This window comes from Phyllostomus discolor, chromosome 7, assembly GCF_004126475.2.
Source record: "Phyllostomus discolor isolate MPI-MPIP mPhyDis1 chromosome 7, mPhyDis1.pri.v3, whole genome shotgun sequence".
NCBI lineage: Eukaryota > Metazoa > Chordata > Mammalia > Chiroptera > Phyllostomidae > Phyllostomus > Phyllostomus discolor.
Window position 1 is genome coordinate 128,936,796 of NC_040909.2, and position 22,740 is coordinate 128,959,535.

The following is a 22,740-nucleotide window of genomic DNA, read 5'->3' on the forward strand; positions in this document are numbered from 1 at the left end:
TATTAAATAGTAATAAAAAATAAAATAAGAACAGAGAGATTATTTATTTTTATACCTACCCATCTTCCGGCCTTCCTCCCTCTCTCCTCTCTCTCAAGCTGTATGGGGACTGAATCAAAAAAAAACTTTTTTGTGGCTGGCCTTAAAATAAAATTATCTAAGACTTCCAAATTATTTGAGAATATATTTTTAAAATATATATTTTCCTGAAGTTCAGTTACTTAAACACAGTTTCTCTTTATAATATATATTCTGAAGGTTTTCCTGTGTGGTCTTTTTTCCTACTCATTTGTCCTAAAGAAATTAATAGTCTTTGTTGCTTTTTATAAGTATCTTGCCAGGGTTATTACATTTTTTAAAATACACTATTTAAATATAACTAAATATAAATGATTTTGTCTTTTGTTAAGGTCATAAATTTAATCCTTCAGTTAATTAAACATGCAATTATTATTCCATCATATCCAGAGTCTAGGATTAGATAGTAAAAAGTATTCTGTAGACAATCTAAAACAATGATGCAAAAAAAATTATTATAACTAAAGCATGCTATTTCAAACCAGCAAGAAGTCAAAAGTTCTGTCAAACAGATGCTTTGCTATTTGCAATAAACATCTAACGAGCAACCGGTACTGTTAAGATTGTACTATACCAAAACTATCAGGGACCTCTGCTGCTGATACCTTCTTTGCTGGCTTCACAACAGGAATCTCAGGTTTGGGGTATCTGCATGCTGAAAATATTTTAAAATCAAAATGTATTCAAGCAATAAAGTAAATAAAGTATGTATAAATAAAAAGTGTGAAAGGAAATTCTGAAGTGAATCACGCTAGAATACAGGCAGTCCTCACTTCGAACAATAGTGTGGGGCCCTTAACCTGCCAACGCAGGCTGAAACCGTGCAAAATGGAGAAAATTACAATTGTTCTGTGGCCTTTAAAATGTCTTTCCAAACATTAAAGCCTCTTACAAGAAAACCAAAGTCTGGAACTATGTATGGTGACAGGTGTTAACCAGACTTATCACGGTGATCATTTTGCAACACATACAAACATCAAATCATTATCTTGTATATCTGAAACTAATATATGTCTGTTACACTGCAATGAAAAGTTTTTTAAAAACTCTACTTTTAGAAATATAAAAAAAATTGAAATAGTAAAATTAATGTTTATTTAGTATACCATAATTTAAAATACCAGAAACACTGATGATTAAAGTTTTATTCTTTAAAAAAAATTACCAAAGGTAGTAGCTTCCACAGTTCAGTGCCCTTCTCACCATATGACACGACACGGAGCAGGCCTCTCTCCCGGGCCCTGGTGGACTGCCACACCCCTTTCTGCGTCTGGATTGGCTCACACATTCTAAAACCCTGTGTATTTTCAATGTCATAAAGTATCTCCGAGAGTCCTTTAGTGTGAGGTTTGCACCAGAGTCAGTTCCTCTGGAACATCTTCATCCTTTTCATCACCTTCCCGGGCTCCTCCGCCTGCACAGCTGGAGTCTCTCAAACGGCAGCAGCTCCACATTGCCCCATCTCCGAGGCCCGCCTGGCTGAAGAATGCCGCCCAAAGAATGCTGCCTCTCCCAAAGCTCCGCACCCTGCCCAGGGCAACGCACCTCTTTGAACCTGGGCCCAACAGCTCGTTTCCACAGTGGCAGAGGCCCAGACCTCCAACCCAACTCAGGACAACACTGAAGGGTCCCTGTGTCTCTAGAAACCTCCACAGGGTCAGCTGAGGCTTCCACTGAGGTCGCATCACTTTACTCCTACCTCTGCCCAAACCTGCTTCCCTCCTTTCTTCCCAAGGTTAGCATTCCAACCGCACTCCCCAACAAACGTCGTGCGTGCTAATCACTGTCGCAGAGGCTGCTTCCCAAGGAACTTAACCTGTGACAAGCATAACAGGGCAGCATGTTAGCACCACGTTCTCAAACGTCTGGAGGCGGGGGAGGGGGCGGGGGAGGTTGGGGGCGGGGCCTATTGTACTACACCTAAAACTTTTCTATAAATTTGAGATTGTTTCAAAATTTAGAAAGTAATATAAAGTTAAATGGAGAAAGCACAATTACACTAAAAAGTCCTCATTGTATAGCTAGAAAATCAGTGTTATCAATGAACAGTTTTTCTAATGTCTTTAGGAAGCCTCTTTGAGGAAAAAAAAAAATTGGGTAATGTTTTTTAAACCAGAAGATCTTTCTCAAGCACAAACATAAAATTCCGCTGCCTCACCAAAAGTACCACATCTTACATCATCACTCTCATACCTGTTTGCCTGTCTCCTTGCACGATTCAAACATGCCTGAGCTTATCTATGAGGTCTGTCTGGAACAAGTCCAGCCATTGTTAATATAACGAGAACTGTTTTGTGATATCAGTGCAAGCTGGCAGCCAAGGAGAGTGGACTGGAATGGGCATGTGTGAACAATGATGACTTCACTGTACTAGTCAGTGGGGACAGTAGGTGCCATTGAGAGAGCATGTGTACTGTGTGGCCGACGCATTCAAAATGACTGAGTGAGTAGAGCAATGAATCCGCATCAAATTTTGCACTAACCTTGAACATTCCTCTGCAGAAACTACTAGAATGATTTGGAGGGCTCTCGACGACAATGCAATGAGTGCAGCACAAATAAAAGTGTGGCACAAGCCCTTTGAAGATGGTCAGGAATCCGCTGAAAGTGATCCCTGTTCTGGAAGGCCTGTGACAAGCAGAACGCCTGAGAATGGTGAATGTGTTCGGGCTGCAATCAACAAGGATCACGGACTGACAGCGGGAGAAGCAGAAGCTGACCCGGGGATTCCCAAAGCCACCGTGTCCAAGATTTTGAGGCAGGATCTTGGCATGAAATATGTTGTAGCAAAATTCATTTCATGGCTTCTGCTACCAGAGCAGAAAGAACATTGTGTTGCAATTGCTAACAACTTGATTCAAACCACTACCAGTGAACCAGCTTTCCTCAAGAACATCATAAACGGAGATGAACTGTCAGTCTTCGGCTAGGATCCTCAAACAAAGGCCCAGGCATCTCAATAGAGGTCCCCTGGTTCTCCACGCCTGAAGGACACAGCAAGATCAAGACCATGTTAACTGTGTCTTTTGATTGGGAAGGTGCTGCCCATCAAGAGGACGCCCCTCCAGGCCAAACAATGAACAAGGAGTACTACCTCAATGTTCCTCGTCAGCTGAGGGGGCAATACGGCCCAGACGGCTGCAGCTATGGGCAGCTTCATCACCTGCCCATGAGTTACATCTCGTGCAGAATTTTGGGTGGGGGAACACCAAATCACCCAGGTGACTCAGCTCCCCTACAGCCCAGATTTGGCGCCCTGTTACTTCTGGTTTTTTCCAAAGCTATAATCACTTTTGAAAAGAAAGAGATTTCAGACTGTCTATGAGATTCAGGAAACTACAACAGGGCAGCTGATGCCAATTCCAACAAAGGATGTTGCAGAGTAATATATACGGTGGAAGAGACACTGGGGGAACTGTGTGAGGTCCCAAGGTGCAAACTTGGAAGGGGACTGAGGCGTCACTGTCCTATGCACAATGTGTCTTATATCTTATGTCTTCTTCAGTAAGTGTCTCTGTTTTTCACATCACACGGGTGGATACCTCTGGACCGACCTTACATGTGACCTTACCTCTCTCCCACCTTAAGGCCAAAACAAAAACCACTTTCTATAACCTTGCTACTCACGGTCCCTGGGCCTGAGGCATCAGAATCACTGGAAAGGTTAGAAGTGCCATCTCTGGCATTCTCTGGAACCTACTGAAGGAGAACCTGCATTTCAGTAAGCTAGACTCCCAGATGATTTTATACACACTTCAAACTTCGTGAAGCAAAGTTTCCACCGTGGGGTGTGGACAGCGACACAGAGCACGGCTACCACCCTTACAGGAAACCAAGTCAAACTCAATTCACACTCATGATGTATTTCCAGCACGACCCGTAAGGGAAGTGAAGTCCCAGAGCAAACAGCATGGCCTGAGTCAAAGGAGAGGCAAACACCTGCAAGGGCAGAGGGGACGTCAGCACTTGCTTACGTGGGACCAGTGCAACCAGACACCCGGAGAAGGGTACGGCTGGAACAGTAGGGGACAGGCGAAGGCAGGGTGCAGGCCGGCGGGGCGGTGGGAAGGCACTAGCACACACAGAGACTGGGGGAGTCTGCACTTCCTTGCAGGCTCTCTCACCAGAAACCCCACCAGACACGAAAGGTGGTAAAACAGGGAACCTTGAGAAAGCGTCTGTTTTGGTGCAGACCTGCAGGAGCAAGAACAGCGGCCGGGCGGAGGGAACGTGAAATTCTACCTGGATCCTTTTTCCCACCTCTCCTGAGAGTCAAAAACTTCAATCTGTGAGGAGGTCAAAAATATGGTCAGGTAGGGTGACCAACTGTCCAGTTTGCCGGGGGCTGTCTTAGTTTTAGCAATGAGAGTCCTATAGCCTGGAAAAAAAGTGTGACCCCGCAGCTCTTAGATGCTGTAATTTGAAAAATAGAGTTGCAAATCATCTTCTTGATTCTATAAGCTACTTGCCAAAGAAAATAAAAAGATCTTACCTGCTAAAGGGCCTGCATATTTCCTAAAGAATGCTGCTATAGAAGAGCGTGATATGCTTACCGGTGATATTTTATTTTTCTCTGATGAACTAGAATTCTACACAGGACTGTCTGTAAAAACAATGAATATACTAGTAACAAACATTTTAAATAAGCTCAGACCTCTAACCTGTGAGTAGAGAGATAATCTCAGTGGAACTCCAGCCACTGCAGCAGTACTATCCACAGTTCCCTTTAAGAGCTGAATCCTCCTTAATCGATACTCCCTCCTCAGCTGGCACAGTTCTTAGAAAACTGCTTCTGACAAAGACATCAGTCTTTTCTGTGTTATTAAGTCCTATGCGCCTTCTTTTTTCCCCACGGTCTTCCCTTTACTTGACTCATCTAAAGCACCAGATCATTTCTCCGTCGTCTTCACTCAGCTTCTGGAATATGCCATTCTTGTAATTCTTCCTGTGGAAAGGAAGTTTGTGGAAACTCCTCCTCAGTCTCCTTCGAATTCTGGTTCTTCTTCCTCTTCCCTGCCAACAAACATCAGTGTTCTCTCCTGGACCTCCTCCTCCATCTATATACAGTTGTGGGCACCCATGCTGAACATCTTCAGCCTCAACTTCCCCTATGAGTTTCAGGTTTACGTCACAAGTACAAGTACACACATGCACACACCCCTAATTACTTGGTATGTCCACTCACAAAGGTATCTTAAACTTGACACATCCAAAATTAACAATTTTAATTTCCATCCCCAACATTATTTTTCCCCAGACTTCTCCCTCAGTTAACAGGACCATCTTTTGCTCAATCACTAGTCAGAAACCTAATCCTCACCTTCTACTTTCTTCCCCTGAATCACCTGCCTATTTCTAATGCACCAGCAAGTCCCATCAATTCACTCTCAGATAAGTATCTTGAACCCATCCCCTTTTCTCAGACTCCGCAGCCACCTAGTCTCATCCATCACCCCCAGCCTAGACTACTGCGACAGCTTCCTAACTGGTCTCTTACACATTTGCACCCTTCCTCAGTCCATTGGCAGCCAAAGTGCTCTTTAACTGATCACACTCTTGTGTTCGAATCCTCAAGTGGCTTTCCTGAAGTTTACCGAGAAAGACCCTGACTAACCTGGCGTCTGTCTACCTGCTCATCTCACTCCGCACTCCCCTTTGCTCACTAAATCCCACCCGCGCTTGCTTTCTGCCCATCCCTACGGTCTGCCAAGTCCCTTCCCACCTCAGGTCTTGGTATCTGCCTTTCCTTCTTCTCAGGATGCTCTTCCTCCAGCTGTCCGAATGACTGGCTTCTCGGTCCTTCACTTCCAGCTTAAATGCTACCTACACAAAGGCCTTCTTCCCAGATCACCTTCCCTAAAGTAAGTGTCATTCTGTTCATTCTAACAGCCAAGACTACCTATAATTATTTTATTTATTTACTATATTACACATATCTTTCCTTTGTCAAAAATGTAAGCTTCATGAGCGTACAACGTCAAGTTAATTCTCTGATGTACCCCTAACAGTGTCTACTATATTATAGAAAGAGTAATAAATATTTGTTAAGTAAACAAATTTTCAAAGTTTGGAAAGCTTTTCTATGAAGAGTATGTTAGCTATCTTTCATAAAACTCATTCAAAAACCAGAAGAAAAATTAGAGTACAGGTTAGAAATTTATGATAGTTAGGAGTCCCCCAATACTAGTTTTCTGACTTTTCCAAATTCCTCGTATAATTTATAAACTTTTCTGCTCACAGATTTTACTTTGATGTCCCTTATTTTAAAGTAACAATACCATATTTGCTTTTGTATTGACTGTTGTATATAACATACAAAAGATAGAATAAGATATGTGACTTTTATTGAGCATTTGAGGTGTAACCTTTTTCCCCAGCATGTGCTAAAAAAAAACCCCTGGTAAAAAGTGTCCAGAAAGGTATAATAATAAAACTATGGGTTTTAGAGTCAAACAAAGCTAAGCTAAAAAATTCTACTCTGCCACATGGGTTACAGGACCTAGGGCAAACTCCCTTTAGCCTCGGTTTCTTAATCTATAAAACAGATCATTCCTTTTCTCTCCAAGTAAACAAAATAATTACATAAAAACTCATTTACTTCAATATGTTTGACACACAACAAATACTCACTAATTGCTAAGTAATTGTAGTGACGATGGTGTTAACAGCAATAGTGGTAGCTACAGAATGCTTTCTATAAAACATAAGAACCAGTCCTGGCTGGTGTGGCTCAGTGAATTGAGCACCTGCCTGCAAAGCAAAGGGTCTCCGGTTCGTTTCCCAGTCAGGGCACATGCCTGGGTTGTGGGTCAGGCTCCCAGCAGGGGGAGTGCAAAAGACAACCACACACTGATGTTTCTCTCCCTCTCTTTCTCCTTCTCTTCCCCTCACTCTAAAAATAAAATTAAATAAAGTCTTTGAACATTAAAAATAAATAAATAAATAAAATATAAGAACCATCTTATAATAGAAATTCAGAAGTTGTGTTATAAAACACCAGGCTGTTTTTTTAAAGTACAAATGTTTTTAATAATACAGTGTACTAAATAATCTACCCTAAAGTTCAGAAAGAAAATGGAAAATCTAAACTAAACCAACTAAGAAAAGCATTCTAATATAAAATTCCCCAGAACGTTAAGGTCCAAAAATAGTTAATACCTCAGTCAAATGACCCTTTGAACAGCCAGAATGCAGAAATTAGCAAAAGTACTCACAAGATCTTCAATGTGGGATCTAAAGAGTCACAAATCAATACCAATGTGACAGATGCAACTAGCTAGCTGGAAAGACAAAGGAGGGTAGTGGTCTATGACCTGGAAATGTGTATCAGGATTAAACCCTACTGAGAAGCATAGGGGGATCAAAAACAAAGGGAGGATAAAAGAAAAAGAATGAACACTACGGAAGAGTGACAAAGAGCACACGCTAAAAACAATAACAGAGATGCCAAGCAGCAGACCTCCTTACACAGCAGAAGAGAGCTTACCACAACCACAGGGGATGAATGAGAACAGAGCAGAACAGTCTGAGGCACTGGGGGAGGGGGCGGGTACTATAAGCCCAGCACATTTTACTATGACAGAGTCTAAAAAGCCTGCCAACTGAAATGGCACAGCGTTCCAGAGGCACGCGGTACGATGACTAGCATGTCTACAAATAGAAGTAGCCCCAAAGAAAATCACTGCATTAAAATACAGTAAATAAGGACTCCAGCATCGAGTAGAAACCACATTATGCCCATTACACTTTTATGAAGGGAGAGAAAAACGCAGCACATTCAAATATGCTTCCAACAGAAGCTATCCAAGTAAAGGTTTCCAGTCTTAAGAGGAATGACGTCTTGTTACCTGTGAGCTCCTTTGTCTGGAAAATCTCTCCTTTACCAGGTGGTTTTAGGTAATTAAGTTATTATATTTTAACATCTAACATTTGGGTTTTCTTTTTTTTTAAGACTATTTATTTGTAGAGAGAGGGGAAGAGAGGGAGAAAGAGAGGGAGAGAAACAGCCATCAGCTGCCTCTTGCAGGCCGCCAACTGGGAACCTGGCCCACGGCACAGGCATGTGCCCTGACCTGGAACAAAACCACCGACCTGTCACTCCGAGGGACGACGCCCAACTGAGCCACCCCGGTCAGGGCTCCACCTTCTTGTTTTTAATGTGGCTGTTTCCACTGACATAAAGCAGACATAAACCTGTGAGTCAAACACAAGGGGCGAGTCCCATAAATCTACATAATAATTAATTCATCCGACTTGAAAAAAATGCTAATAAAATCTTCACTCAAGGATTTAGTCTCTATTTGTTCCAGGTACCTTTATACTGACATACCAAAAAAAAAAAAAAGAAACCCCCAAAAAACCCCACAATAAACAAACAGACAAAAGTGTGGTTATGCAAATTCATCACTATTTCTAGAAAAACTAAAACTATTAACAGTTCAATATCGGGTCATTCCCAATAGTCAAGATCATCCATTATCTTTAGTTCTGGATGAACCTATTAAGTAGTTATAAACTTTACATTATTTCAATTTTCTTATCCACAAATTTGTTTATAAAAATCTGCTTCTCATGATTGCTGTAAAAAAGTTAGCAGTCAGTGACTGTTGAAATGAACAACAAACACCAAATTAATTAGTGGTGAATTAAACACTATAGCAGTGTTTAACTTATGTGAAGCCATATTTCCTAAGTGCCTACCATTGAGAATCTAGTCAAGAACTCAGAAGTGAAGAGGCATCAAAGCCAAGGAAAACAGTTCCCGCACGGCTCATTTATTTGACAGAGAGGTGAGGAGTGCGACAGGCAGGTAAGGACTACTCCTCTGCCCCTACCCAGAGACAAACACATGTAACATAAGGCAATGCGGAGAAGCCGAGAGAACAAACACGCTGACAGGCAGGAGCGGTGAGGCAGAGAACTGAAGAAGAAACAGCCTACAGCATTCACAGAAAGGAATGGCTCTCAACCAGGACAGTGTTGCCACCCTCCTCCTCTTCCCCTCAGCCCATGTCTTCTCCACGGACATCTGGCAATGTCTGGAAATAATTTTGTTCCCAGACCTGGGGGTGAGGTGGGTAGGAGGGTGCCTCTGTCACCTAGCAGGTAGAAGACAGGCATGCTGCTCAATATCCTCTGCGGAGGACAGTCCCCACAACAAAGAATTATCTAGCCCGAAATGTCAAAAGTGCGGATGTTGAGAAATACTGATATGGAGGAAGGACTCTTACATGTCTTGATATATAAAAGGAATCACCGTTCTGGCACTCAGCACAAGAGCTAATGTTCAAATTTCTTAAAACAAACCAAAACCTCATGTTAATGGTACATACGTTAATAGAGAAAGATGTAATACAAGATTTCTAACGGGTATGATTCATATTTTTAAATGTACTGATAGAAAGAACAAATTGTAACTATGAGGTGTGGCCCCCTACCTGAAATACCTCCTCCTAATTGTCCTTCCCTTGAATCCAGACTGGCCTTAGTGGCTCGCTCCCCCAATAGCATGCAGCAGAAACAGCATCCTGGGACTTCCGAAGCAAGGTCATAACAAGTCAGGTGGTAAGGTGAATAATGGTCCCCAAATATGTCCACATCCTGATCCTCCAACCTGTGAATATGTCACCTTATACGGCAAGGGAGATGTTGCAGGTATAGTTAAGGATTTTGAGAGAGTGAGATTATCCAGGTAGGATGTTATATATTATCCTAAATATTATCATGGGGGTCTTCATAAGCGGGAGGGGGAAAAAAGGTCGATGAAGGAGATGGTGTGACGATCAAAAGCAGAGGTTAGAGTGACGTGGCCTGGAACCAACAAACCACAAAAGCTGAAAAAGACAAGGAACAGATCCTCCCACGGGGCCTCCAGTAGGACAGAACCTTGCTGACGCTTTTCTTTTAGTGGCTTAAGTCTCATTTTGGACTTCAAACCTCCAGAACACTAAGAGAACAAACTCGAGTTGTTTTAAACCACTAAATCTGTGGCAATTTGTTGTAACAGCAATATGAACCTAACAAAGTCATAAAGCTTCTCTCTAGCCCCCTTGGAGCATTTCCTCTGGGACTTCTGGTCTACCCTAGCTATTGCAGCATCCTAGGGTTGCTATGCGGGTGAGGCCGCACGTGCCTACTCTGGTCAACCACTCCGGTTGAGCCCAGCCTTCCAGCCATCTCTGCCCAAGTGCCAGACATGAGCGAAGCCATCTTGGACCCGGTAACCAGCCCATCTCCCAGCTGAACTTTACAGAGTGACCTCCATAGAGACCACATGAAACCCATGAATCATCCGGCCGAGCCCTGACTATATTCCCGATCCACAAAATCAAGAGATACAACAGATGTTTTAAATCACACCATAGCTCCAGATATTAAGTTATATGTAAGTGACTATTAAAGATTGTTAAACAGTGTATATCCATTTTATAATGGGAAAAAATCTTGTGTTGCCTGTTCTCTACTGGGAGTAATCCCTAGGAACAGGGGCCACTCCAATATGCCCAGTAACTCTGAAATATCCAGAATTAAGCTTGTTGAAATGTACTGATATAATTAGTTTCTTTCTATTCTGGTAAAATAATTGGTCATGGCAAAGCTTATTTAACACATCTAGGCGCAAGACACAGAAGCGCTCAGCTCATCAGATATCTCTCTCCCCCTGATTCAGTTCTCACTGCCGAGCCTCGTCCTGGCTCCCCGCCCCCTGCTGCATCCGGCTGGGGCTCCAGGTTCCTTACTCCTTCTTCACCATTTCAACCGAGGCACCGAAACATCTTTCCGTATCTATCTTAGCTGGGAGTAGGAAATGTTTTCCTCGCCCTCTTTCTTACTCTCTTGGAGCAAAAGCCGAAATGATCTCCAATTCATCCCAGAGGTTAACAGTTAATAGCTTAACACAGCTGCTACTTTCTCGTATAATCCTGAACGACAGGACGAGAAAAATGGAGATACTCCCCTGAAGAGTCCAAAATTCCAAGTGGATCCGCACTCCATGGAACGTCTTGTTGTTAAGCGTTCCAGGTATCCACTTTGATGCCAGCCTGGTCTCTTCCAGCCTGTCACTTCGACAAAGGCCCCGTATGCTGTATGGAAGTTCTCAGAACAAAGCTCCTCATCCTACCCTAAATCATCACAAAAGGTGGCAACTACAAGATGACAGTTTAAGATTATATGACGTGTCTATTAGCATGTAAGGTAAATGGTAAAAAGCAAACGTAAATGTATACAATGACCACTTAGACAATGAAAAAGAAAAAAATGAAAACTGATTAAGATTCAACATTGATTTAAAAAACTGCTCTGTTCACACCAATACATTTTATGTGTTATATGTAAAAAGAATCCCATTTTTTAAAATACATTAAGCACACATTTAACAAAAATATTACCTAGGAAGCTCCTACTTTCCAAATCAAATCTTTTATTGTGTCTCCCCAAAGGCCAGCTCTTACTCTCTATGTAATTCTGCAATAAACATGAATCACAACACCTTTGATAAGTGTGGAAGTCAGCCCCTAAGACATCCCCCCAGTGACTCCCGCCTCCTGGTGTTACACCCTGTACAGTGCCCTCCTCCGATGTGCCAGGGCAGGAGAGATGGACTATCTCTCCTCAGATTGGGTAATAAAACACTGTGGCTTCCAGCTTCGACTATGTCATCACTTGTTCTGGAAAGCCAACTGCCAAACCTTGGGAACACTCAGGCGCAGCCCTGGGGAGAGGCCCACACGGCACGAAACTGAGGCTTTCGGCCAAGGGCCACGTGAACGAGCCTTTCCGGGGAATGCATCCTCCGGCCCCAGTCAGGACTTCCAATGTGCAGCCCCAGCTGAAAGCTTCATCCCACCTTCGTGAGAGACCCTGAATCAGACACATCCCACGAAGCTGTTCCAGGAGTCCTGTTCCTCAGAAAGTATAAAACAATACAGATTTGTTTTAAGCTGTTCCATTACGGGACAATTTGTAATACTACGATGTGTAGCGATGTGTAGCTAGTACGATGAGCAATGCCATCGCACATCCTTCAAAAATCAAATTGCTACACATTTGGCCCTCTGTATCCGTGGGTTCTGCATCTGGGCATTCAGCCAACCACAGATCAAAAATATTTGGGAAAAAAGCTACTTGTTGCTGACAACATAGTTAGTTAGGCCTAGGGTGTTTGTGCCTGTACTGAAGTTGTGCAGGCTTTTTGTTCTTGTCGTTATTCCCTAAACAATACAGTATAAAAACTATTTACAAAGCATTTATATTAGATATTATAATTAATCTAGAGAGAATTTAAAGTATATGGGGATGGTGTGCATATGTCACATGCAAATAGTGCGCCATTTACATAAGGGACTTGAACGTCCACAGATTTTGGCATCCACAGCGGTCCTGGGACCAGTTTTTAAAAACAGTTAGAAATTATAATTGCAAAAACGGTGGGAGAGAAAAGTGGGGGATTTTTACAAAGTTTGTTTTGAAAATCTTGGCTAAAATTAAAGACAACTGTAATGACGACTGCTTGCCAGCCCTACTTGTGAAAACAATGAACGAACAGCGTCCTATCCGGAGAACATGAACTGTTGCTGGAAAAAGACCAGGTTGAACAGGCCAGTTGAGAACACATCGTCAACTCTTTAAAATTGGAGGAAATCAGTTTGTAAATTAAAAATCACATGACAAGACACCCCACAATGTAGGCCTGATCTAATATAAGTTGATTCTAAGGCTTTATCTTGTCATAGACCGTACCCCATGCCTGCTGATGCACACGTGAGAGACAGAAGGGCGAAAGGACCAAACCTCAGCAGTAGATGCCACTGACACACCAAAGCATGAATGGTCTGTTTTCCTGTAATGTTTCCAATGGAAACATTCCATAAATTCCACCAAATCCAAAAGGCTTCATTAGATCATATAAGTGACCTTCCCAGGAATACATAAGATTTCCTACAATAGGAAAAAGGCCTTTCATCAGAACTTATTTCATTAGAAAATGCACTAAGTATACACATTTAATGAGTCGGGTATTTAGAAACATTCAAAAAGCAACAATAAAAGAAAGACAGGAATTTTTCGTTTGTCTGGGAAAAGAAATGTTGGTTTCAGCAATGGAATGAGTTGTGTTCATGTGCAACATAATAAAACCCTCTTCACCTTTGTTAATGAATAAGGTAATTATTAGTGAGGAGTCCTGTTATCTCCATAGTAACTACATACGTTGATATTGAAAACAATAAGGAACACTAAGACTGTCCTAAAAAGTAAAGCCGTCGCATAATTTAAATGTCATTCGAGTCAAAGGGCAATGATTTAGTCATCAACATTGACAAAAATAGTTGGTTTAAACTTCGAAGTTCTTTAGTCTATAAATAGGAGATAAGCACCTGACAACCACATTGCTTCCTGTATCCTTGCCTGTTTCTTTTGAAGAAAGACAAATCACTAACTTCTCTCTCATATAACTTACACATTTATTAAGTATAATGGACCCTAACTGATCTCCACTGACTAGTTTACAGGTCCTTTCTAGTGTACTTAAAACCATGTTAAATTGAAAAACAGTATCTTCATTGGAAAATGTAGGTAGCATCTCTATTGTAATGTGCAATAGGTATGACATAAAATTTAACCATGAGTGCTTCTTCAACAATTGTCATAAAATTATATTAATAGGGCCCTCCAGTCTTGCAACAATGATACTGCAGCATTTCCGAGAAATTACTTAGAAGAAGTCAAATGTGTTTTCAAACAGTGTTGCCCACAGAGAAAGATTCCTAAAATTAATGCTTTGGCATATGAGTGTCTATATTGGTTTTCAAGGAGCTCATTTTCAGAACTGAGTATTTTAAAAACCACATTCTGAGCACACACACAGCTTACAAAACATGCTAGCATTCAATTAGAACTTCATATAACATGATTACTCATTTAATAAATGAATTCATTGCAATGTTACATTTTTCCTGTAATAGCACTGTGGGTAGATGATGTCTCAAATCATCAAGTACTGTAAATTGCTCCACAATTCCCTGAACTGAGGGGAAAACAGTGGTTAAGGCACAACTAATACAAAGTTCCTGAAGTATCGATAGTGTTAGATAAGTCATGCTAATACGAGGTCGGTAACTCCTCCATCCTGTGCATAGGCCAAAGAAAAACCTTCAAGAGCCTGGGACAAATCAAATGCCATGTTCCAAATCAATGTGCTCTAAACTTAAGGAGTCTATAGCATGGTACCTACAAACTTTAGGGGGAAAGTAGACTTTTCATTTTCAAACACATCAGAATGTAACATAAAATTGTAACAATGTATTTTTTCTGTATTACCATATTTAAAAGGCAAAAATATTTTAAGACTGAATGATTTTATCCTTTGCTCCTTTCATCCTTTTGATTTCATGAATTTTTAGCTTTTTCAGCTGGACTCAAATTCTGACCTACCAGCAGCATTCTGCGCTGGTTTTAAAAATATCCCATTTTAACATGTTGGCTTAAAAATAGCTTTGCTTTCACCGTTCCAGATTACTTTTGAGCAGAAGTAGTTTGCTTTTTCTTGTAGAGCCACAGTTTCCCAGAAAATAACCTTCTTGTTTACTTCATTCTTTCAACCTCTGGGGGAACAACAAAAACTGGAGTTTCACTAGCGAAGCGCCGAACTTACGTGGGCTTACAATTATGTATCTGCAGTTGTTGGTTTGATCCAGTCTTTCCATTTCCCAGGGAAATGTTGCCTTCGGCGGCTCAAAGTAAAACAACCAGATGTGTGTGCAAAGAATCGGCGGAGAGCATCTCCGTCTGTGAAGCAACATCCCTTCTTAGGGGTACCTATACGTCTTCGTTTCACAACCATTCAAGAAAGTTTCTTCCTGCCTCTCGGGTCTGCAGCACTTTCGGAGGACGCAGGCATGCCACCGGCACAGCTGCACGTTCACCAGAAAGCATCGAGGACTTAGGGACAACTGGGCTGGGGAGGGGAGGGGAGGCGCACAGCAAATCAAAACAGTATCAGTTGGCAATGAGGGCTGAGGCTCGGGCTTCTGAGGTTGGGGAAGAACGAGCCAGCCAAGCGTTGGCCCTGGGTGGCTGGCTCGATCGGCGCCAGTCCTACCTGCCCCCCGGGACACTCAGGAGGCGGAAAGTTACCCCCTCCGACGTCCCAGGCGCTGGGCCAGGAAGGCAAGGGGGTCTGGCGGGTGGGGCAGCGACGAGGTCCCAAGTCGAGGGGCTGCGGGTCTTTCCGGGGCTGCAGGGCGTCCCGGGCAGGCGGGGCAGGGGAGGGCGCCAGGCCCCCAGACTCATCGCATGCACACACACCCCCCCCCCCCCACCTTACCTTGGGCGATGGCAATGGACTCGAAGCGGTGCAGCTCCTTGAGCAGGCAGCTCCGCTCGGTGGAGTGCAGGCTGTAGATGAAGTCGCGCGCGCCCTGCGCCGTGTTCAGCGCCTCCATGGGTTCCTTCTTGGGATGGGTGCCCAGCCCCCGGGGGCCACCGGGGGAGCGTCCAGGGACCGCAAACGCCAGCAGCCCCCGCCCGCAGCAGCACCAAGACGGCAGGCGAGGCGCGGCGGCGGCCGGGCCCGGCCTCAGGCTGCCCCTGGTCCGGCTCCTCAGCAGCGGCAGCAGCCGGGACATGGCGGGTTGGGGCGCGGGGACCCCCGCGGCAGTCCCGGAGGGCGACTGCTAGCGAGGCTAAGGCTAGAAGAAGGAGCCGGGCTCAGTCGACCCCGCCCCGATGTCCTCCAGATGGGCAGCCCAAGCGCCGGGAACCATTCACTGCCCGGGCCCGCACGGCGCTCGCCTCCTCTTCCGATCCCCGTTCCCTTGCAGGAGACTCCTCGGCGCCTCGGGTCCCTCGGAGGAGAAAAACTTTGTCTGAGGCTGTTGGGCCGGGAGAGCTCCGGGAGAGGGCGGGCGGGCGCCTCCCAGCAGCGAGGAGCGGGGCGGGCGGGCTCGGCGAGGGCTCGAGCCTGTCAGTCTGCCTCTCCAGGGGGATGAGTCAGCCACGCGCCGCCCTCCTCCGGCGCCGCCCTTCTCCCCCGCCAGCTCTCCCACCCTCGTGCCAGCCCTGGCTCCCACTCGGAACGGCTTCTGCGCCCTCGAAGCGGCCAAGTTCTCCGGCCACAGCCACCGCCGCTACCCCTAGCGGCGGTGAATGGGGTAATGGGGCGGGGCAAGGGGAGGGGCGGGGCCAAGGGGAGGGGAGGGGGCGCGCAGGCGCAGTCTGCTAGTTCGTCCGCCGCGTTTTCGGTAGAGAACCAGCAAGCGTGCCCACCCCCTCCGGTGCTAGGAGTGGAGGGAGGGAGGGCGCCACCGGGTTGTGCTGGCATCCGTCACCTTTAAATCCAGGGGAGTAAATAGCGAGGAAGAGCTTTGAGCCCCTCGCCAGGCTAAGTAGTGCAGCTGTCACCCGGCCTGCCTTAGCGCTAGGCCTAAATCTGGGGCTCCTTCGGAACAAAGCCCAAGCGTGCTCCACCCCTGTCTTGGCACCGGCCGGGTGGACCCTGGCTAGGCGGCCCCGGACAGCTGCACTACCGCTCCGAACCTCACGGGGTCACAGAACCCAGATTCAGCTTTTGGAGATTGAAGCTCCCCAGCTGCGCTCTGCGAAGTCAGCGCCCACCGTGGCCTCGGGCAGACACTTGTCTCGAAGGCACCCGCTCTGGGAGCCCCAGTTAAGAGGGCGAGGCCGGTTCTACCCCTTGGCTAGAAGGGTTTGAGACTGAGGGCTTGACCCGGAGACCACCCTTCCTCGTTCTGATGCCAACAGCTTGCAGACTGTTAATGCTGGAGCGCTGGAGGCAAGAATGTCATAAATCTTTTCTGGGTGTTTGTCAAGGTTTGTTTGTTTTCTCTATGCCAAAACAAAGAATTTCGCGATCCCCCACAACTTCCAAATGTCCAGGTCCTAGGCATCTTCCAGGTCCCCACCTCAGAGTCGTCTACTCCAAGCTTTCCTTTCTCTTTTCATCTGAACCTGTCTTGGAGAATAGATCCACTTAGAGACTAAATCTGCTCAAGTGTGATCAAGGTCCAGATCCATCCTTATCGTATCTGCAGCTGCAGCCAACCCAAGTCCTTGTATGTGGTAGACGTGCTATAAACACGTAAGTGCAATATATAACTGTGAGCAGAGGGAGGAATGCTGTCACTAAATCCCCTTGCTCTCAGTGGTTCTCAAAGTATGGTCCCCGCACAGCAGAGCTCGTTAGAGCTGCACAATGGTGTGCTCCACCCAGACCTCCTGAAGCAGAAACTGCGGGTTAGGCCCCGGCATGTGTGTTTTCACAGGCCCTCCAGGCAATACTGATGCACACAAAAGCTAGGACACCACTGCTCTAACTTACACGGACACAGAGAGCAGTGTTCTTGTTTAAATCTCAAGGCCTCTGGTGTAGTAATGACAATTAAAGATGCATTCTGTGGAAACTGTAGGTTCTTGGAGTGTAGAGACGGTGTCTTGTCTTTCTTGTTTTTGAAACCCTCTGTAGCCCCAGTGTGTGCTGGAATTCTCCGCAAAGTTATTTTAATCTTGAGTTCTTGGTATCAGCGCCACCCTTTCCCCCATATCTCTTACCCACAAGAAATTCTGACTCATTGGGTTAGGAGTGGGGTCCTGGGAAGAAAGGTTTGGAAAAGCTCCTCACTAAGAACCCATCTCCAACAGTTTCTAGGACACCAGCTTTGTGTGTGGGCTCCAAAAACAGATTGCTGAGAGTCTGGTAACTGGATCAACCATTTCCTAACCAGTTTTTGGGGGTAGATTGTAACAGTTGTGGTCCCAGTGAATCGTGCCTCATGGTATTCATTCCCTTATGTAGACCTGTCCCTCATTGACTATGGGTTTTGGCCACGTGACTTGCTTAAGCCAATTAGTGAGATGTCACAAACCTGATAAGTAGTTGTTGGTTGGGGCTTGGTGTAATGTGTTTGCTGCATGATTTACGAATATTCCATTCTGCTACAGAAAATAGGAGAAACTGAAATGTACACACAATTTGCTCGTGAGCCATGTTACACATAAAATAAATAAAGTAAACACAGATAAAAATGGGGAAAATGAGAGTGCTACTTTAGATAAAGACAGGAACTGCAGAACACTTTGGGTATAAAAATTACCTGAGAAATCCTAAATCAATCCTGAGTTAGGATCTTTTGGATGCTTTGCATCCCTGTCCATCAGCCACTCAATACTACTCTTTATCGTCAGTTCTGTGGCACTTGATTTCTAATGAGTTAATCTTCACATTGGAAAGTGCCCATCACTGGGAAAGGTATAGTATCTCAAGGAAGCAAGATAAAAAATGTAAGGGAGGAGCTATCAATTTGAACTCAAAATTCCTGTCCTCAATTTCATGCTCTATGAAGCTCATATTTACCTGTCCACAAACATACCTGTAGACAACAAGACTGTGGCTGTCCCACATCCCACATGAAAAGTGCACATGCATACTTAATTCCCACATGCATGCATGCATGAATATAAACTTATATGACTCTTTCAGGGCAATATTTTATAACTGTTTTCCCCTTGCAGGCTTCCTATCACACTTGAAGTTGGGGAGGGAGAATGATCAAGATAAATATAAACAACAGGGCTATGAAATGCCTCCTCTTCAAACTTTAAACTCAGATTTTTAGTGAGGCTTCCAAATATTTAGATGTGGTATATATTTGTTTTTCCTGACTCAGATAAAAGGAAACAGGGTCCTCTTTTCCTCTGTCTGGTTTCGGAGCTTTATGAGAGTTTGGGACCACATAAATTTGGGGCTCAACAACATTAAGGAAGTGGTTAAATCCATGCAAGTGGATGAGGTTGTTTATAGAAAATGTGTAAATGAAAACATAAGAGGACAGAAGCCTGGGAAACAGCCTCATTTAAGGGAAAAGCAGTGGAAGAAGAAAGAACCCAGGAAAGGAGTTGAGATGATATGGCGAAAGAGAAAAAAAAACTATGGTCACTGACACCAAAGGATGATAAAGTTTCTAGAATGAGTGGGCTAGAGTTTCAAAGGCGGCGGCAAAGTAAAGCAAATTAAGAACAAGAAAGGATTCGTTCGAAATGGTGGGCTGGACCCATGTAATTAAGACCACTTTGTAATATAAGTGCACTACAATGAAAGTCGGTGGATCTAGAAAGAACACAGCCTTGCAGGCACAGAGTTCATGGGGGACTAGATGACGGCAACACAATGATACACAATGGAGAGCCGGCGGAGGAGTGGTAACCTGCTCCTTTAGAGCAAGGCGAAAACTAAGCTGGACCGAGCTGAAATGGAGCAACCTAGAAGAAGGAGAATTTGTATAACTGCCTCAAAAAAATATGGGAATTGGAGATGCCAGGTACCTCTGAAGGTAGAAGTATAATTGAACTAAAAAAAAAAAAAGACCGAGATGAAAAATTTCAAGGGAGCAATTATAAAGCCAGATCCTCCCCTACACCCAGTGTGGCTGGGAGATTGCCACTTCCTTGCCCTGGCAGAAGGCTAGCAGTTTCCTCGTGGAGGCACCCCAGGCTTGGGGGCACCAGGAACACTGGAGGGCAAGGGAAGCATACCGGAAACAAGAGGGTTGAGTGAATGCCACATTCTGACTCATGAGGCCTCCTCTCTTCTCTAGGAGAGAAAAAGAACACTTTCTGGCATCTCTTCTCATAAGGGCACTAATCCCGTCATGAGGTCATGAGTTCATCTAAACCTAATTGCCTTCCCCAAACCCTGTCTCCAAAAAGCAACACAATTGGGGTGGGAGGGACAAACATTCAGTCCACAGCAAGAAGTGTGTGTGTGTGTGTGTGTGTGTGTGTTTACGTATAGCGTAGAACAAGGAAGCAGGAGTAAGAAAGCTAAATCTTTATCTTTCAGAGTAAGCGCGCCGAGAAGGGGGACAACAGGACATGGTAGTACACTGTAAGTGGGATAACCTGAGGAGGGTTTATTTCCAGGGGGGCAATTTATAAAGGTGCAGGAGTAGGGGCATTACAAGAGATCGTGCGGTGACCCAAGACTTAGTAGCAATTGCAGTCACCGACCTTAGGCCCAAAGGGGTAGCAATGGAGAGCATGGGGACCACAGTTTAGAGTGAGGGTCAAGTAGAGCAGCCCTCCTTGAGAGAAGCAGTGACCTCCAGCTGAAAACACAGCCGGAGGCTGTAGATCATCAAGGGGGGAGCCACGGGGATAAATACTCTGATATCGCTCTCTCCCTCCCCTCCCTCCCCCTCGGTCCCCCTCCCCCTCTCCCCCTTCCTCTCCCCCTCCTATCTCCTCTTCAGGTTTTCCCCCACACAAACTCAACTGAAAGCCAAAGGGACCATTTGTAAACCCACTGATGTGGTTCATACGGGTGAGTTTCCCTGAGCAGAGAGCAAGGAAGGGGGTATAGAGTAGATCCAAGGGACAGATGGAAAATATCCAACACAATGAGAACACACACACACGAAGATGAAGAAACAATAGGCATAATCCTATCATGGACCCAGAAGAAGCTGCTAAAAGAGCCGGCTATAATTGCCTTTCTGAAATAAAAATTGGAAATAGGGAGCCACGGGGCTGGAAACTGGTTTTTTACATTATATACTTTGTGGAACTATTCGACTTTTATAACAAAATGCAACTTTGATAAAAATAATGTTTAAGTGCTCTTTGGATTTGCAATGGGAAAACCTTTGTCGTGTGACTTCAGTTAAGTGCTGGGAGCGCAGGGCAGATTATAGTGGGTTGAGAAGGGGAGCTAAGGCGAGAGGGAGAGGAAATCTAAGGCAGCCACATGTTATTCAGATGTTTAGTCACTTGGTTTAGATAAATGAGAAGTGCGCTTCATGTGAATTGTGTTGTGATGAGCTCTGTATATGACTGCTCCGGGCCCGTGTGCATAACCCGTGTTCATGCACAGTTTGGGGTTTTACAACAACTTTTTGTGCTTTTAATTACTAACATGGCTCCTAGCTATTATTTCTTAAACTGTCCCCAAAATATCATCTTGCTGCTGACACGTGTTCCTCTTGCTGAATTTCCTTTGTATACGTCCCAAACTCAGACTCCAACTTTGAACCATCCTGGACCTCCTCTTTCACTTCCAATGTGGGTTATGGCTTCTCAGTTCCAACAGGACTTTTCAGTCCCTGCCCCCCACATCTTTTCCTGAACAATCCTTTGGGTTTGTTTGTTTTTTCTTTTATCTTGCTGGTACCTAGGACAGAGATGGCTGGTCTTATTATGATGACAGCTCCCTAAGGTGACTGCTATTTTTTGTCTTTTAAATAACAGTATTTCATCAAATTAAATATTGATTAGAAGAATCGCGGTTACCAGTGGGCAGAGAGGGACAGGGAGTTGTTTGATGGTGTGCAGTCACAGTCACACGGGCGAGTGGGTTCCAGAGACCGCTGGACAACACGGCACCTGTGGTCGCCACCAGGTGTCGCGTGCTTACAGTCTGTGAAGGTCGGCCTCATGTTAAGTGTTTTCACCAAAATAAAAACAAAAGGACACAAGAGAACTTTTGGAAGTGATGCATAGATTCATTACCTTGATTTCGGTGATGGTATCACAAGTGTGTACCTATGTCCAAACTTACCAAATGATGTACATTAATAACGTACAGCTTTTTTGAATGCCAAGTATATTTGTATATTTTGTATGTAATTCGATAAAAAAAAGAACAAAATACTGACTGGCTACTTAATTTTAAATTCAACAAATGGCCCTGGCTGATGTGGCTCAGTGGATTGAGTGCTGGCCTGTGAACCAAGGGGTTTTGGGTTCAATTCCCAGTCAGGGCACATGCCTGAGTTGCAGGCCAGGTCCCTGGTGGGGGGCATGCAAGAGGCAACCACCCATTGATGTTTCTCTCCCTCTCTTCCTCCCTCCCTTCTCCTCTGTCTAAAAATAAATGAATAAAATATTTTAAAAAATTCAACAAATGTACTGAGTGTGCATATTTACAGGATACTATGCTAGCTGCTAAGTGAAAACAAAGACAAATCAGGCAGGGAAGACTCCTTCAAGGTGCTTTTAAGTGAGACACCCTAAGAGCTAGAACACAAGGAGACGGTTCAGAAAAAGAACTTGCATCTTCATGGAAAGCACCTCCAAGAGCCACCTCAGGAATGAGAAAGCATTTGAGCTGGGGCCTGAAAAATGGAAAAGATTACACACGTAGAGAAAATGAGGAGGTACCACCTCACACCTGTTAAGAAGGCGAGTACCAGGAAGACAAGAGCTAGCAAGTGTTGGCTCAGGTGGGGAGAAAAGGGAACTCTTGTACAGTGCTGGTGGGAATGCAAATTGGTGCAGCCATTATGGAAAATAGTATGAAGCTTCCTCAAAAAAATTAAAAATAAAACTACCATCCCTGGCTGGCGTAGCTCAGTTGGATTGAGCACACACTGCGAACCAAAGTGTCGCAGGTTCGATTCCCAGCCAGGGTACATGCCTGGGTTGCAGGCCATAACCCCCAGCAACTGCACATTGATGTTTCTCTCTCTCTATCTCCCTCCCTTCCCTCTCTAAAAAATAAATAAATAAAATCTTAAAAAAAACAAAAAATAATAAAACTACCATATGATCAGTATCTCAAAGAAATGTCTGTATTCCTATGTTCATTGCAGAATTATTCACAATAGCAAGATATAGAAATAACCTAAGTGTCTGTCAACAGATGGTTGGATA

The 22,740-nt window shown here is 44.4% G+C and overlaps 1 protein-coding gene across 2 annotated transcripts in view; it reads right to left on the bottom strand.

The window, feature by feature from the left end:
* TMEM65 (transmembrane protein 65) overlaps positions 1-16,225 on the bottom strand; it is a 40,504-nt gene extending 24,279 nt beyond the window's left edge. Inside the window, exons 1-2 of one of the 2 annotated variants that reach the window (XM_036031412.1) lie at positions 15,404-16,225; positions 653-733 (exon numbers count right to left, since the gene is read on the bottom strand). In XM_036031412.1, coding sequence (XP_035887305.1) covers positions 653-733; positions 15,404-15,704 — 382 coding nt within the window. In that variant the 5' untranslated portion in view covers positions 15,705-16,225. The remainder of the gene's footprint in view (positions 1-652; positions 734-15,403) is intronic. The other variant, XM_028533860.2, reaches the window with a different exon arrangement.
* Between the last annotated feature and the right edge of the window lie 6,515 nt (positions 16,226-22,740).